We start from the raw sequence: 12790 nt of genomic DNA on the forward strand, positions 1-12790 counted from the left end.
CAGTCAATAGAAAACTTCAGAGGTAGATGCAAACAAACAGAAAGTCTATGAAGCACAGTTATTCTTGAGGAAACTTGACACGAATAGATCCTTGACTTAGTCCAGACACAGATAGATATGCTATTAGGCAGTTCAAATCATATCTTAGCTCAACCAGGGAGGCCTGGTTAATAGTCTCAGGTTTTGCAGAGCAGAAACAGCTTACATGTCCAGCAAATGCAGATGGAAGTAACACGAGCAGCAGATGAAGGAGGATTACTGAACACTGGTGTATGCAGCAGGAACTCAGAGCAGAGTGGCAGGATCTCCAACACAGGTTCACAGGAGCAGGTGCAGGTGCAAGGCCAGGGAGAAATCAGGAGCTGGATGCAAAGCAGAATAATCTAGCACAGACTGAAGGCTGGGGTGGAGTTTTATAGCAGGAAGACAAGTGCACATGAGACCAAAGACGCCATGTTGGAAAAGGGCAGTAATGCACAAAAGGTAAAAAATGTTCAGAGTCCTGACAAACACCTGCAGGTAGCGTAGTCAGAAATAGCCAGAGGCCGGTACACAGGAGCAGCAGTATAGTTAAAGGATCGGCAGGTTGCATAGTCAGAAATAGCCAGAGGTTGGTACATAGGGGCAGCAGTATAGTTAAGGATCAGCAGGTGGGGTAGTCAGGAATAGCCAGAGCTTGGTACACGGTAGCAGCATTATAGTCTTGAGAATAAGCAGCAGGTCAGAAGAGAGCTTGACTAAAGGCTGGGAGCTCAATAATCTCGCAAGAAAGAAAGTGCAATGCCAGGTTTAAGTAGGGTGTTCAATCAGGAGATCACAGGGTGGAGCCAATCAGGAAAAACATATAAAAATACGGTCCGCTTTTTATGGCCGAGATACGCAGAAAATTTCCTGAACACTAATCAATATTCAATGCGAGGATGCGATTTTTTCTCCAAAAATTATCAGTGTGTCATCCGTATGGCATCCGTATGGCGAGATTTTCTCGCCGGCTTGCAAAATGGACATAGAATGGATCCATCGGCTCAAATATTCGTAAAAACATATATACACACAGACACTTCTAACATTAGTAGTGAGGAATTTGTGAAAAAAAAAGGGATATGAAATGGTTTACTGTATGTAAACCATTTCTCATATCCTGCCGAGTTTGGGAAGGAGATAGCAATTGAATTACCGGCTTTTATGCTATCTAGCGCTGTAGGAAATATAAATATATATATATATGTGTCTCACTGATATATATATATATATATATATATATACAGTTATATGAAAAAGTTTGGGCACCCCTATTAATCTTAAGCTTAATGTTTTATAAAAATAACTGTTGGACACAGTAATGTTTCTGCCTTGAAATGAGGTTTTTGTACTAACAGAAAATGTGTAATCTGCATTCAAACTAAATTTGACAGGTGCATAAGTATGGGCACCTCACCAGAAAAGTGACATTAATATTTAGAAGATCCTCCTTTTGCAAAAATAACAGCCTCTAGTCGCTTCCTGTAGCTTTTAATGAGTTCCTGGATCCTGGATGAAGGTATTTTTGACCATTCCTCTTTACAAAACAATTCCAGTTCAGTTAAGTTTGATGTTCGCCGAGCATGGACAGCCCTCTTCAAATGATCCCACAGATGTTCAATGATATTCAGGTCTGGGGACTGGGATGGCCATTCCAGAACAGTGTAATTGTTCCTCTGCATGAATGCCTGAGTAGATTTGGAGCGGTGTTTTGGATCATTGTCTTGCTGAAAGATCCATCCCCTGCGTAACTTCAACTTTGTCACTGATTCATGAACATTATTGTCAAGAATCTGCTGATACTGAGAGGAAGCCATGCGTCCCTCAACTTTAACAAGATTCCCGGTGCCGGCATTGGCCACACAGCCCCAAAGCATGATGGAACCTCCACCAAATTTTACTGTGGGTAGCAAGTGTTTTTCTTGGAATGCTGTGTTTTTTTGCCGCCATGCATAATGCCTTTTTGTATGACCAATCAACACAATCTTGGTTTCATCAGTCCACAGGACCTTCTTCCAAAAAGAAATTGGCTTCTCCAAATGTGATTTTGCATACCTCAGCCGACTCTGTTTGTGGCGTGCTTGCAGAAATGGCTTCTTTCGCATCACTCTCCCATACAGCTTCTCCTTGTGCAAAGTGCATTGTATAGTTGACCGATGCACAGTGACACCATCTGCAGCAAGTTGATGCTGCAGCTCTCTGGAGGTGGTCTGAGGATTGTCCTTGACTGATCTCACCATTCTTCTTCTCTGCCTTTCTGATGTTTTTCTTAGCCTGCCACTTCTGGCCTTAACAAGAACTGTACCTGTGTTCTTCCATTTCCTTACTATGTTCCTCACAGTGGAAATTGACAGGTTAAATCTCGGAGACAGCTTTTTGTATCCTTCCCCTGAACAACTATGTTGAATAATCTTTGTTTTCAGATCATTTGACAGTTGTTTTGAGGAGCTCATGATGCCACTCTTCAGAGGAGATTCAAACAGGAGAACAACTTGCAAGTGGCCACTTTAAGTAGTTTTCCTCATGATTGCATACACCTGGCTATGAAGTTCAAAGCTCAATGAGGTTACAAAACCAAAAAAAGTGCTTTAGTAAGTCAGTAAAAAGTAGGTAGGAGTATTTAAAACAAGAAAATGATAAGGGTGCCCATACTTATGCACCTGTCAAATTTTGTTTGAATGCAGATTGCACATTTTCTGTTAGTACAATAAACCTCATTTCAAGGCAGAAACATTACTGTGTCCAACAGTTATTAGATATATGAAACTGAAATAGCTGTTGCAAAAAAACAATTTTTATAAAACATTAAGCTTAAGATTAATAGGAGTGCCCAAACTTTTTCATATAACTGTATACCTATACTATGTGTAGACATTTATTTTATCTGTTCTATTCTAACCTGTCAGTGTGATTTTACTGTACACCGCACTGAATTGCCGGCTTTTCTATAGAAAACCGGTGCGTATTTCTCGCAAGTCACACTGTTGGTCCATGTGCAATGTGTTTTTTTTTCTCGCACCCATAGACTTGCATTGGCGATTCTCGGCCGAGATACGTTGACAATCGCAGCATGCTGCGATTTCACTTGGATCCTGAATACAACGGATGATAGGAGCTGCCCCATAGATTAACATTGGTCCGAGTGCTATGCGATTTTTTATCGCATAGCACTCGTCCGTAGTACACTCTAGTGTGACTCCGGCCTTAGGCCGGTGTCCCACTTGTAATTGCATTGCGAGAAACTTGCTCGAGTCTCTAGCCTCAATACCCGGCACTGCCGCCAGCAGTTCGAACCGGAGCGTTCAGCTGCATAGAAATACATGCAGCCGCACACTGGTTCTGAGTGCCAGCGGCAGTGACGGGTATTGAGGCGAGTTTCTCGCATTGCAGTTGCAATGGGACACCGGCCTTAGCAAGGAACTGTCTAGCGTGCTGAATAGCTTAGAGGGAAGAGCTGCCACCTAGTGCACAAGAGCTGTTGCATTTGAATCCTGACAACCAGGGACTGCAATGCTATGGAGTGAGGCTCACATATCACCTCGGTATAGAGAGATGATGTGTCATGGCTTGGTTTGGGGATTCATTCGGGTGACCTCGTGCTCCATGGTTGATTCTCCTGTCTGCTGAGCTATTGCCCTTTTATACTTCTTTTCTTGCAGTAACACCCCATCTTGGTCCCCTTCAAGTAGTAATATCCCCATACAGCTCCCCATCTTATAGTAATGTCTCCATCCTGTTCCTCATCTTGTAGTAATGCCCCATCCTGGTCCCATTTTAATAGTAATATCCCATTCTGGTCCATTTGTTACAGTAATGCCCCCTCCTGGTCCTCTTGATATAGTAATGTACAATTATGGACTCTTTCTTATAGTAACAAATCATCCTGGTCCCTTTCTTGTAGAAATATCCCCATTCAGGTCCCATTATTATAGTAATATCCCATCCAGGTCCCCTTCTTATAGTAATATCACCATCCAGGTCCCCTTCTTATAGTAACGACCCATCCTGGTCCTCTTCTTATTGCAATGTCCCATCCTGGTCCATTTCTTATAGTAATGACCCATCCTGGTCCTCTTCTTATAGTAATGTCCCATCCTGGTCCTCTTCATAGAGTAATGTCCCTTCCTAGTCCCTTTCTTATAGTAATATCCAATCCTGGTCCCTTTCTTATGGTAATGCTCCATCCTGGTTACCTTCTTATAGTAATGTACCATCATGGTCAATTTCTTATAGTAATGCTCCATCCTGGTCCCCTTGATATTGTAATACATCATCCTGGACCCTTTTTAATGGTAACATCCAATCCTTGTCTCCTTCTTGTAGTAATATCCCTGTCCATGCCCCCTTCTTATAATAATACCCCCATTCAAGTCCCCTTCTTAAAGGGAACCTGTCACCCCCAAAATCGCGGGTGAGGAAAGCCCACCGGCATCAGGGGCTTATCTACAGCATTCTGGAAAGCTGTAGATAAGCCCCCGATGTATCCTAAAAGATTAGAAAAAGACATCAGATTATACTCACCCAGGGGCGTTCCCGCTGCTGGTCTGGGTCCGGCGCCTCTTATCTTCATCAGATGACGTCCTCTTCTGGTCTTCACGCTGCGGCTCCTGTGCAGGCATACTTTGTCTGCCCTGTTGAGGGCAGAGCAAAGTACTGCAGTGCGCAGGCACCGGAAAAGGTTAGAGAGGCCCACGCCTGCACACTGCAGTACTTTGCTGTACTCAGGTAAGCCCCTGATGCCGGTGGGCTTACCTCACCCGTGATTTTGGGGGTGACAGATTCCCTTTAAGGTAATGTCCCATCCTGGTTCCCTTTGTATAGTAATGTCTCATTCTTATAGCAATGCCCACTCCTTGTCCCCTCCTTATAGCAATGCCCCATCCTGGTCCCCTTATTATAGTAATGCCCCATCCTGATCCCCTTCTTTTAGTAATGCACCATCCTGGTTCCTTTCTTATGGTAATCAAAAATGGTGAATACGGCACTTGAAAAAGCGGAGTATTTGTTATTTTAACATTTCAAAAAATGTATTGAATACATTGAATACATTGACGTGTGCAGACATCCAGAAATAACATTAGGATTGCACGGAAGAGCGTTTTACAAGGATTAACCACATTGTGGTGCCCCATGCTTACCATCTGGTTTTCCAGCAGACTGCTCTGATGTGTACAAGTTGCCATAAAGGATTCTTTGAATGGGTGAGCTGAAATGTTTTTCTCTTCCCTATGGTAATGCCCCATCCTGGTCCCTTCTTGTAGTAATGGCTCCATCCAGGTTCTCATATTGTAGTATTGGCCCCATCCTGGTCCTCCTCTTGGAGTAATGTCCCCTTCCTGGTCCTACTCTTATAGTAATGTCTCCATCCTGGTCCTCATCTTGTAGTAATGCCCCATTCTGGTCCCCTTTTTATAGTAATGTCCCATCCTGGTCAATTTCTTATAGTAAGCCGTTTGTCCTTTTTTTTACACCTGAACATCAAGAAATCGAACATCAAGAGGAAGTAAGGGTTGCATTTGCTCTCTTACTTACTCTAGATGTTTGATTTGTTCAAAGGCAGAGACACTGACGTCAGCGCTGATTGGGCTCCAGGTAACGTGTCATAACAACCAAATGAGAGCCCTAGACATGTGGGTGCCAACACTGCTGGAATGGCACCAGCACGAGAGCGGAGTATAAACTTTTTTTAATTTAAATCAAACATTTAAATCAAGAAGGAGTTGACCTAATAGTGGACAACTCCTTTAAGTGGATAAAACAGTGATTTTATAAAAATGCAACCCAGTAAGTGAAACATCGTTGGGATCAGGATCTATATCCCTACATCATGCTGCTCACAGATTAAATAGCAAAAACCTGGTGACAGATTCCCTTAAAGGAGAGTGGAATGGGTTCCAAAGTGGTTGTAAATATATTTTTATTAGCAGTTGAAAGTTCTCCCCAGTCTTTAAGAATAACTTAAATTGTAGGGGATATAATATTTCTATTTCAATGGAAAAATACAGTTAAAAGCTTTTGAAATATGACGACTGAAAAAAAACAACACTGTGTCATTAAGAATTAAAATAGATTGTTTTTATAACATGTTTAAATAATCAACTTACCTCAAAATATGTGTCAATGTATTCGGAAACAATATGCTCAGAATTTGGTTTGTTTTGGCAGTAAACTATATACATATGCAATCTTCTTTCCTGTAACACAGTATAAACAAGACTGATAAATTCAGACTATTATACCAATATTGATATCTAATACCTTTTCAATAATGTCATGCCATTGCCAATGCCATTAGCGAAGTGAGGAAATTGACTATTGCTGCCGGAACCCCTATAATTGATTTAATCTTGAAGAGACGTGCAGGAAAATGGAAATTGTGGTTCAAGCCACTCGGTGGGGCAAAGAGGGGGTTTAATCGCAGATGGCATTGCTGCTTAAATGAAATGGTGAGAGACACTGCTATTAGAAAATAAAATTCTTCTGACAGCTGTTTATGTGGACCCGAGTGATCGTATATTGCTGGATGATCCACAGCTTACTAAAGGAAAAAAAGCTCTGATTGAGGTAGCAAGTTAGGATAAATGAACTACAGGGCTACAAGACGGCCAAGAGCAAGAGGACTCGGGTCCTGCCAGTGCTGCTGCTGCCGTATCTTCATCCTCATCTAATGAGGAGTTTGATTTCGAAAAGTATTTGGACGACATGGAGCAGGCAAAGCGTTGCCGCAGGGAAAAAGATTCCACTCGAATAGAAAACAGATTGACCATATTTCAGCAAAATTTTTCACTTGCTCTCAAAGAAGTAGAAGAGTTCAATTGTTCATCAAAACTGACTGTGCACAAGGCAATTCTTTTATACCCTGAAATTGTTAGAGATGTTGCCCATGTGGTTACTGGTTTGCCACTAACCGAAGCTAGTGTAAAGAGGTTGTTCTCTAGCCTTAAAATAATTAGGTCAGATTTGAGGTCATCTATGAAAGAGGATCTGATGGAGGTGATACTATTTCCCAGGACAAATTCATACACTGCACAAATGTTATTCAGTATGTTTTTGTTGAAAACTGTTTTTTTTCCACTTACTGCATAGTGTAGAATAAATTGTAAATATGTAAAAGTTTTTTGTTCTTAAGTTGTATTCCAATAAATATTTTTTATGTTCTATCTAAATGGATTGATTATTGTATCATAATAATGATTAAAAGCCTGATGTTACCATTTTACTACAGTAAATTTATCACTTAAACTTAAACATGAGCCATGTATGAGGGAAACTGGATAGTCGGAGGTTTGGTTTACCAACTCCTCAGCACTGTGAGCCCCACACACTTTTATGTTAATTTTTAGGGATCTCTTCCTCCTCAGTTTGTTTTAACCATAATAACCTCAAATGAAAATTTCTATATATTAATTATATACAGTACAGACCAAAAATTTGGACACACCTTCTCATTTAAAGATTTTTCTGTATTTTCATGACTATAAAAATTGTACATTCATACTGAAGGCATCAAAACTATGAATTAACCCATGTGGAATTATATACTTAACAAAAAAGTGTGAAACAATTGAAATTATGTCTTATATTCTAGTTTCTTCAAAGTAGGCACCTTTTGCTTTGATGGCTGCTTTGAACACTCTTGGCATTCTCTTGATGAGCTTCAAGAGGTAGGCCTGCATCACGTTGAGGTGGAGTTCAGGCGTAAGTTGTTCCGACTTTCCCTGCTCTATCTTATAAAAAAAATGGTGTGCTGGTCTCTGGAGGTCGGCTTCCAGACAGTTAAGGCATTGGTTGACATCCTGAAAAAGTGTGTTTAATATGGGTCAGACCACTTTCCAGTCTATCTCCCAGCGCCTTCCAGCCATTCTGGAAGACCAAGCTCAAATGAATAAACTCGGGCATGAGTGCCTTGTCCGAGGCCTTCTGCCGCTGGCGGGAAGAGTAAAAAAAAAATTAGGCAGGGGACTGGAACAGGGGAACACCTGGAGGATCAGCTGCCTGTTCTCCAGCCAGTGACGCTGGCCCACTTGCTGCTTCACTGGTCGATGGCTGGGACTGGTCCGTGGCTGTTCGATGAGGGACCACTCCAGAGGACGATCCAGGTTCGAGGGTGCTGCTCCAGGTTCTGTGGAAAGAAAAGAAAAGTAAAACATTACTCCAAAAAAATAACAATTGTAAAAGCGCCAACTCCTGTGGAATATAAAAATTCAGATTAGGGAATCCAACACAATGGAATACAACACAAAAATACTTACGTTCTCTGAGCAAGGACAGGCCTCAGGAAATCCAGCAGCCGGTGGTATTTGTATTTCCCTATCCTTGCTGCAGCACCACTGCGAACTTGGATCACCTGTCTAAGGTCTTTGTTGAAGCGATCCTTCATCGAATGCCAACGGGTTTTGAGTTTGTTCACTGTGAATAGAGAAAAAAAAAGGTTAAACAATGCACTTTAGGCCGGGATCACACAACCGGGTGTGATGCGAGAAATTCGCAGGAGTTTATCGCATCACACACGGTTGTGTGATCCCGTTCTTCAGGTTCATTGCCGCATCAGACCACATTGCAATACTTACGAAAAGCCTTTCTAACTCATTGCATGGCATTGTCCCAGTCATCCATCATTGCTTGGGCAACCTCATTCCACAGCTGCCGAATCATCACAGCGTCCGAGTGCTGCTGCTCCCGGGTGTCCCACAACGCAACTCGCTCCTGCATCAAGGTGATGAGGAGGTCGTTGTCTATGAATTCCTCCTCCCGTTGTGGAACCTAGAAATGAAACAAGGACATTAATGTTGGAAAGTTAAAACACTTAAAACAAAAACAGTCAAAAAGAAAAAAAAACAGTCAAGAGTACCAAAAACAGTCCAGAATAAAAACAGTCAAGCGTACCAAAGACAGTCAAGAATAAATAAAAAAGTCAAGAGTACCAAAAACGGTTAAGAATAAATAAAAACAGTCAAGAGTACCAAAAACAGTCAAGAATAAATAAGAATACTTGCACGCCGCCTTGCGACCGGAACTTGAGCCTGAGTCTGCTGCTACTGCTCATCTGCACTGGAAAAAAATGTGTAATAGTGACAGTGAATATTTACCAATCAGTAGCAAATGTACTCACTTCAGTCTCCTGTCCACTCTGTAAGGTCTGATCTGCACTGGAGGACATGAGGAGGAATGCTGCAAGAGAGACAGAAATGATTACAGACTGCAGGGATAAAAACAGACAGGCAGACAGATAGCTTGTATACTTACATTCTAGTCAGAGTCTTCCAATGCTTCCAAAAAAGGTGCTGCAATCCTAGTAGAGTCTTGAGAGTAATGGAGTGCCACTGCCCACACCTTCTTTTATAAGCTCTGTTTGGGGTTGGCTTAAAATAAGTTCCTAGACATGTTTACTCATAAAATCATATAGAAGGAAAATGCGTATACTGAACAATCTACAGAAACAATCTTTATTATAAATAAAACACAAGGGATATGATCCCCATCACATACATAATACAAGAAAAAGAAACACACACAAAACCATATGTGTGTAGCATTGGTGAGCCAACAACGATGAGTGGCACCCCTCTAAGTGTATATAAATATCAAAAAGAGAAAAAAAGAGCTAGAACTTAACTACCACGTGTTAAATCTAGGTAATGGTGGCCAAACTAATAATAGTATAGTATAAGTAATAACTAGAGTCAGACCATCCTAACATCTAATATAATATTAGGGCCACTGTGGCAAAAGAGTCACTAGATACCAACACGCAAGATGGCAATAGTAAGATAGACATATAAACCAGACAATAGTGAAAATACGTTACCTAAACATTCAGAGGATGGTGCCACGACCCCATGGGGGAGAAGCTGAGACGCCGGGGGACAGACACCGGAATGTGAGTATGTACTGTTTGTTTTTTTAACGTTTACGTACGCTGGTAACCAGGGTAAACATCGGGTTACTAAGCGCGGCCCTGCGCTTAGTTACCCGATGTTTACCCTGGTTACAAGCGAACACATCGCTGGATCGCTGTCACACACAACGATCCAGCGATGTCAGCGGGTGATCAAGGGACGAAAGAAAGTTCCATACGATCTGCTACGACGTACGATTCTCAGCAGGATCCCTGATCGCTGCTGCGTGTCAGACACTGCGATATCGTATGGATATCGCTAGAACGTCACGAATCGTACCGTCGTAGCGATCAAAATTGCACTGTGTGACAGTACCCTAAGTCATATTGCACAACTCGTTAAAGGGTTGATTGTGACTTGTAGGATCACTACTTCCAACAGGTGGCGCTATAGAGTTAAGTCCTCTTTTTCTCAGAAGAGGCAATTTGCATATTTAATTTCCCAGAGGAGCATTGCATGGCGAATAAGCCTCCTTACCTTGACAAGCCAGCTGGTATGTCACTCTCCATGAGGAGAAACGTTACCCCTTAGACACCAGTCCAGAGCCTCTCACCTAGCCAAATCAGTTCTCATGCTTCACACTGACGAGGGCCAACAGCCCGAAACACAGTGTCTGCGAATTGAGATACTGATTTGGCTTTTATCCTAAGTCATATTGCATGACTTTTTAAAGGGTTGATTGTGACTTGTAGGATCGCTACTTCCAACAGGTGGCGCTATAGAGTTAAGTCCTCTTTTTCTCAAAAGAGGCAATTTGCATTAAAAAAATGAACGTTTAACTTTTTTTCACAAAAAATGTACTTCAGATCCAATTTTTTTTATTTTCCCAAGGGTAACGGGAGAAATTGGACCCCAAAAGTTTCTGTACAATTTGTCCTGAGTATGCTGATACCCCTTATGTGGGAGTAAACCACTGTTTGGGCACATGGCAGAGCTCGGAAGAGAAGGAGGGCGGTTTGACTTTTTCAAACTAAAATTGGCTGGAATTGAGATTGGACGCCATGTCGCATTTGGTGAGCCCCTGATGTGCCTAAACAGTGGAATCTCCCCAATTTTAACTCCAGCCCTAACCCCAACTCACCCCTAACCCTAATCTCAGCCCTAACCATAACCCTAACCACAAACCTAATTCTAACACACCCCTAACCTTAATCCCAACCCTAACCCTAATCCAAACCCTAACTTTAGCCCCAGCCCTAACCCTAAGGGGAAAATGGAAATAAATACATTTTTTTTATTTTATTATTTTTCCCTACCTTAGGGGGTGATAAAGGGGGGGTTGATTTACTATTTATAGTGGATTTTTAGATCGAATTTTTATGTTTGGCTGATGTCACATGCTAAAAGACACTTTTATTGCAAAAAATAGTTTTTGCATCACCACATTTTGAGAGCTATAATTTTTCCATATTTTGGCCACAGAGTCATGTGAGGTCTTGTTTTTTGCGGGACGAGTTGACGTTTTTATTGGTACCATTTTCGGGCATATGTCATTTTTTGATCGCTTTTTATGTTTATTTATATCCATCTTTTTGATCGCGTGTTATTGAACTTTTTGTTTGGCGTTATGATGATAAAGCATTGTTTTTGCCTCGCTTTTTATTTATTTATTTTTTTACGGTGTTCACTGAAGGGGTTAACTAATGGGAGAGATTTATAGGTTGAGTCGTTATGGATGCCTCGATACTAAATATGTGTGCTTTTATTGTTTTTTTATTTACATAAATAAATGTATTTATTGGAACAATATTTTTTTTTTCTTTATTTAGGAATTTAAAAAAAAAATATTTTGACACAGTGTTAGGCTACGTTCACATTTGCATTGTGCGCCGCAGCGTTGGCGCCGCAACGCAAAAACGCAAACAAAACCGCAGCAAAACGCATGCACAACGCTGCGTTTTGCGCCGCATGCGTCCTTTTTTTGATTGATTTTGGACGCAGCAAAAATGCAACTTGCTGCGTCCTCTGCGCCCGGACGCGGGCGCCGCAGGGACGCATGCGGCGCAAAACGCAAGTGCGACGCATGTCCATGCGCCCCCATGTTAAATATAGGGGCGCGTGACGCTGCGGCGCAGACCGCAAATGTGAACGTAGCCTAAGGCTGGTTTCACACTTGCGTTTTTATCTGCAGCGTTTTAGCGCTAAAAAACGCATGCGTTTTTTTTCCTATACCTTAACATTAAAAACGCATGCGTTTTTAGCATGCGTTTTCGGCAACGCATGCGTTTTTTGACGCATGCGTTCATTTGCAGAAATGCAACATGTAGTTCTAGCGGCGTTTTTTGGCCGCATGCGTTTATTCGTGGCAAAAAAATGCATTGCAGCCTATGTAAACGCATGCGTTTTTAAGCACATGCGTTTGCTCGCGTTAAAAACGCATGCGTTTTTACCGAAAAACACAAGAAAACACAAGAAAAAACAAGAAAACCCTAACCCTAAACACAAGAAAAAACAAGAAAACCCTAACCCTAACCCCTAGGGTTAGGGTTAGGGTCTCTAGGATTAGGGTTAGGATCCCTAGGGTTACTAGGGATCCTAACCTTAGGGTTAGGGTTAGGATCCCTAGGGTTAGGGTTAGAGTTAGGGTTAGGGTTAGGATTTCTAGGGTTAGGGTTAGGGTTAGGGTTAGGATTAGAGTTAGGGTTAGGGTTAGAGTCCCTTGGGTTACTAGGGATCCTAACCCTAACCCTAACTATTTCTGTTTATAGTGGGTTTTCTAGTTGATTTTGATGATTGGCAGCTGTCACACACTTCTCAGCATGGGTTAAAAAAACGCAAACGCAGGAAAAAACGCATGTAAACATGGCAAAACGCTGCGTTTTTTTCTGCATGCAAAAATGCATGAATCTAAAAAACGCGGCGTTTTGCCG

At 41.8% G+C, this 12790-nt stretch overlaps 1 protein-coding gene across 1 annotated transcript in view; it reads right to left on the reverse strand.

The window, feature by feature from the left end:
• The window catches only part of TRIO (trio Rho guanine nucleotide exchange factor), a 3555343-nt gene that overhangs the window by 662842 nt on the left and 2879711 nt on the right, over nucleotides 1–12790 (reverse strand). The window contains 1 exon segment of the mRNA XM_077269474.1: nucleotides 6126–6215. Within this exon segment, the coding sequence (XP_077125589.1) occupies nucleotides 6126–6215 (90 nt within the window).

The sequence above is a fragment of the Ranitomeya variabilis genome, chromosome 6 (genome assembly GCF_051348905.1).
Source record: "Ranitomeya variabilis isolate aRanVar5 chromosome 6, aRanVar5.hap1, whole genome shotgun sequence".
Classification (NCBI taxonomy): domain Eukaryota; kingdom Metazoa; phylum Chordata; class Amphibia; order Anura; family Dendrobatidae; genus Ranitomeya; species Ranitomeya variabilis.